This window comes from Nannospalax galili, unplaced genomic scaffold, assembly GCF_000622305.1.
Source record: "Nannospalax galili isolate Female #2095 unplaced genomic scaffold, S.galili_v1.0 scaffold1169, whole genome shotgun sequence".
NCBI lineage: Eukaryota > Metazoa > Chordata > Mammalia > Rodentia > Spalacidae > Nannospalax > Nannospalax galili.
In genome coordinates, this window is record NW_008360301.1 from 1,276,561 (window position 1) to 1,282,120 (window position 5,560).

The 5,560-nt window shown below is 39.0% G+C and overlaps 1 protein-coding gene across 1 annotated transcript in view; it reads right to left on the reverse strand.

Annotated features, from left to right (window-relative positions):
- Positions 1-2,622: 2,622 nt before the first annotated feature.
- St6gal2 (ST6 beta-galactoside alpha-2,6-sialyltransferase 2) overlaps positions 2,623-5,560 on the reverse strand; it is a 98,058-nt gene continuing 95,120 nt past the window's right edge. Inside the window, exon 6 of the mRNA XM_008824245.3 lies at positions 2,623-3,227. Within this exon, the coding sequence (XP_008822467.1) occupies positions 3,046-3,227 (182 nt within the window). The 3' untranslated portion in view covers positions 2,623-3,045. The remainder of the gene's footprint in view (positions 3,228-5,560) is intronic.

Genomic DNA, 5,560 nt, shown 5'->3' on the forward strand with positions numbered 1-5,560 from the left:
AGAAACATTATGTTGGCTATTATATTAGTTTTGACAGAATACCATAATAATTGCTTAAAACAATAAAATGATAGGCTCAAGGTCTGCAGTTCAGAAGTCAGATCTGGATCTTGCCGGGCACATTCTGTTCTGGAGGCTCTAGGCAAGGCTCTGTTCCTTCTTTCCAGGTCCTTTAAGCTGCCCACAGTATTCAGCTCACAGATCTCTTCAGCCATTATTAAAACCAGCAACATTAGACACACTTTGGCACACTGCCTTTCTCTGGTTCTGTTGGCCATGTCTTCCTCTAGGGACCATTGTGATGTCACTGGGCCCACCCCAGAACCCGGAATGCCCTCCCTGGCTTAAGGTCAGCTGATCGGTGATCTTAATTCCATTTTCAGTCTTCATTGCCACAGAATATTACAGGTTCCCCATTCCTAGGGATTAAGACACAGATATCTTAGCATGGAACTACTGAAACACATGGTAGCTAAACTTCTAGGTTCTTGAGAAGCTGATAGTTTTCCTACATAGCCTTTAGATCCCTAACAGCCATATAAGAGGGTCCCCATTTTCCCCATCATTTCAATACCTGTAATGCCTTTTTCCTGTTATCCTAGTGGGGGTAAGGTGGTATAACACTGTGGTTTTGATGTTCAGTTTCCTAACGACTAATAACGCCTGAAATATTTTCATATACATTGTTCATTTTTATCGGTATATATTTACATAACGGAGTTTCACCATGACGTCTCCATACGTGCGTCTCCATACGTCTCCAATGTGCTTTGATCATGTCCACCTCCTCTCTTCCTATGTCCTCCCTCTTTCCCTTCCCTCTTCTTCCACATCCCAATAGTCCCTTTTACATTCATGTCTCCCCTCCTAGATTCCAATATGAGCAAAGGTATTTCATGCTTTGTGGGCTTGGCTTATTTGATGTAACACGATAATCTCCAGTTCTATCTTTATTTTTTCCTGGAAAACAGTTTCATTTTTATTTATTTCTGAGTAAACTCCATTGTATATCTATCATCTATCTATCATCTATCTCTATCTATCTATCTATCTATCTATATCTATCATCTATCTATCATCTATCTCTATCTATCTCTATCTATCTATCTATCTATCTATCTATCTATCCTCTATCTATCTATCTATCTATCTATCTATCTATCTATCGTCTATCTACCATCTATCAATCAATCATCTATCTACCTAATCTATCTATCATCTATCACATTTTCTTTACTTTTTACTAATTATATAGCAATAAAAATGAGAAGACATGTATCTCTGTAGTAAGCAGACTTTAATTTTTTGGTTATGCAGTCAGAAGTGGGATGGCTGGATCACAAGGAAATTCTCTTTTAATTTCCTAAAGATTAATTCTTAAGTGCAAGAGAAACCTCTACAGTGACCAGACTAAATTATATTTCCACAGAAATCACAAAGATGGATGGAAGCCAATTCCCTTTTAAAATAAGATCGATTTTTAAATATCTTCTTTGAATCCTCTTCCCATTTAAATTGGGCTTCTTGGCTGTTTATCATTGACATGCAACAGTTCTTTCCCTCTATCAAGTATGTGATCTGCAAATCATTTCCACTTTGTTTTACTTCTTTGATGATGTTCTTTAAAAAATAAATGGTTTAAATTTTGATAATGTGCAGTCTACCATTTTTTTGACATTTATGCTTACATCACACACATACACACACGGTCAATTGCAAATCATGAAGATTTATTTTGGGCTAATTTTTTTTGTTTTTTTAGAAGAAGCATTTCATTATAGCTTTCAACATACTCAATAACAATTTCCAGAGCAAAGATACATCTCTTTCAAAAGTGGCTATAAAATTTTTAGGTTCACAGTTGAATTAATACAGTTATACAATATTGAACTCAGTATAAATGCTGTAAGACATAAAATTGAATGATCTCCATTTCAGCAGGGCATGGTAGCTCATGCCTTTAATCCCAGCACTTAGGAGGCAGAGGCAGTTGGATCTTTGGGAGTTGGAGGCCAGCCTGGTCTATATAGTGCGATCCAGGACAGCTGGGCCTACAAGGAGACCCTGTCTCAAAGACAAAAAAAAAGAAAGAAAAAGAATCTCCATTTCATTTTAAAATATATTGTTTCTTAAAGAAAGACTCATTGTTCTTGCTGATAATGCTTAGATGTTGGCACACGTGTCTCTAATCTGTATGTATCTGATTATTGCTAGTCATGGTCGGTTGCACTCAGATCCTTGGCACCTGTGTATGGATATAAAATCATCGGGTAGATTTCAATGGTAATGTTTATCACCTCTACTAATTAACATGAAGTAAATTTTTATGCTTCCTCCTCAAATACAGCTCATTTTTTAATTTGTTGATTTTTTGTGTGTATATCACACAGAACATCCCAAACAATCTTATTCCTCTATACACCCACTTCCCAGATGTCACCCTCCCACAGCCGCCCCCACAAGAGCCCTTTTACTCTGTCTTCCCTGCTACTGTCCGCTGTGGTGTTGGCACCCCCGGCCTTTCCCCAGTAGAATCTAGTCAGCCTATCTAGAGCTCTTTGTTTTAGGAAGGTCAGCTGTTCCTCATCTAGCAGCAATCAGTTGTCAATAGAGTCTCTTGGGTCACCCTGGCTAAATTTTGTATATGGTATTGGCTTTAATTTGATTCATTCTTCTTCCTTGGTTATAAAAACTCTCTCTCTCTCTCTCTCTCTCTCTCTCTCTGTGTGTGTGTGTGTGTGTGTGTGTGTGTGTGTGTGTGTGTGTGTGTGTGGTGGGGGATTCTATATGTCTTAGTGCATATCTAAAACATTCAGAATCAGGTCAGCTGGATGTGATACCAAGTGCCTCTCAGATCTTCACTGGGCAGGCACACATGCAAGGTGACAGATTCTCAACAAAGCATCTGAACAATTCCAAGGTCAGGGTCAATATCTCATTTGCCAATCTAAGTTTGTTAGCATCTTGTTGGAGCAAGGGATGTCATCTCAAGAAGCTGCTTCCTGTTTTCATTAGACCATGGAAAGGTCTACCAGGGTCTCTACATCAGGTGTAGGAACTGTGGGCACTGAGGATCAATCTTTGTGGTGAGACATGAGAGCACAGCCACAGATCCCCTGGGGCTTTCCAGAGGCTGCCTAGCTGTTCTGACCCTTCTGGTGGCTTCCAACCTTCTGTTTTCCCTGCTCCTGCAGTGGAGGTTGTCAGTGCTGGAGACATCCACGGAGCTGGAAAAGAGCAGAGCCAGTGCAAGGTAGAATGCCACAAAGTTCCCCATTATTCCAAATTGGATCTGATTTCTTGAACTGTTCAAAGACATTTGCCAATTTAAAAAAAATAGTTTATTCTTTTTATTTTATGTGTGTGTGTTGCCTGCATGTGTGTGAGTGCACCCATGTCATTCAGTGTCACGGAGGTCAGAAGAGGGCTTCAGATTCCCCTGGAACTGGAGTTAAGGACTGTTTGTAGCCATCATGTGGGTGTTGGGAATTCAACCCAGGTCCTCTGCAAGAGCAGTCAGTGCTCTTAACTGCTGAGCCAACTCTCCAGCCCCAACATTTGCTAATTTTTAAAGACATGAAAATTTTGTTTTGAGTATGTCTTGCCAGTGCTCTGCCTTCATGGACGGTGTGGAGTGTGTGGAAGGCCATGTTCTGCTATACCCAAAGTAAGTATGAAGCCTGTAATTTACACAGGACTCTGGGAAGAGCAGGGATAAACACACTAGGTCAGAAATACTGCTCTCCAGAGATGCCAGGATTCTTTCCTCATGTATGTGTTAGCATCTCCAGAGCTGAAGCTCTCAAAGTGACTTTTCTGTTCAGCTACCCTAAGGAATTTTGTATTGCCCACAAGTGGGCAGCAGTGTGACACTCTTTAAATCTACCACCATTACTTCTGATGTTTTAATTACAGCCTAAATGATCAGTTCATCTGTATTGTGCTTTTCTGTATGTGCTGAAGAAATACATAATGAAAAATATCTGGTCAAAACTTTTCAACCAATAGAAAAGTTATTTACTGAAAAATATAATGTGAACACAGACTCCATTTTCTTCAACAATTTTTAAGTTGACACAGACAATTGTACTATTTATGGAGTATCATGTGACTGTTTTTTTTTTCCTTTTCATATAGGGTCTCACTATGTAGTCTTGGCTGGCCTGGAACTTGCTATGTAGACCAGACTGGCCTTGAACTCAGAGATCTGCCTGCCTCTGCCTCCTAAGTGTTGCAATAAGAGCCATGTATCAGCACACCAGGCCCAACCATGTGATGTTTGGTAATGTATACACTGTATAATCTCAAATTGCGATGAATTTAACTAACATCTCCTTAAACCTTATCATTGTTTTGCAATCAAGACATTCAAGATTCTTTCTTCTGCTGTTTTTTGGGTGGAAAGATAAAGCACATTATAATCTATAGACCCTCTGCTATGTAAATACCAGAACTTATTACTAATCCCCCCCATCGTTTTCTAATTACCGCCATTCTACCCTCACTTTCTATGAAATTAAATTTAGATTCCACATATGAATTGAGATCATGTGGTATTTGCCTTTCTGTGGCTGGCTTACTGCAGTATGATGTCTTCTAGTTTTATTCATGTTGTTTCAAATGACAAATATTAATCTCTAGTGCTAAATAATATTCCATGGTGTATATGTATATACAGACATATATGTAAATATCTCACATTCTCTTCATCTGTTCATTCATTGATGGACATTTAGATTGTTTCCATTTCCTGGCTATTGTGAATCATGCTGCAGAGCTCTCTGACGTACTGATTTCATTTTCCTTGCTTATATGCCTGTCATACGATCATTCTATGTTTAATTATTTTTAGAAGCAGCATGTTGTTTTTCATAATGGCACATTGATTTGCCCTCCCAGCAACAGCACAGAGGGCTCTCTTTTGTGTCTCATCCTTGACAACTGGTTACCTTGTCTTTTGGGTAATAGCTGTTCTAGTGTTGGTTCTGTGGTTTTCATTTGAACTTTCCTTATGACTAATGCTGTTGAGCTTATTTTTACATATTTATCGGCCATTTATATTTATTTTGAGAAATAGATATTTAGGTCTATAGCTCATTTCAAAAACCAGTTTCTTCTTGCTTGCTTTTGGCTGTTGAGCTGTTAGACTTAGTTTTGTATTCTGGGTCATGCTACTGGAGACACAAGGGTCTGCAAACTTTCCCATTTTGTCGACTGCTTCCTCACTTGGATTTTTTTCTGCTGTGCAGCATTTTAGAGTGATGCAATCTTATCTGATTTTGCTTTTGTTTTCTGTGATTTGGGACTATTAAAACAAAAGGGGACTGGAGAGATGGCTCAGTGGTTAAGAACACTGGTTGTTCTTGCAGAAGACCCGGGTCTGAATCCCAGCACCCACATGGCAGCTAACAACTGTCCTAACTCCAGTTCCAGGGGATCCAACAGTCTCTTCTGTCCTCAGTGGACATCGCATGACACAGGTGCTCTTACCTACATGCAGGCAATGCATGCATACACATAAATAAAATAAAATAAAATAAATAAATAAAAAATCTTACCC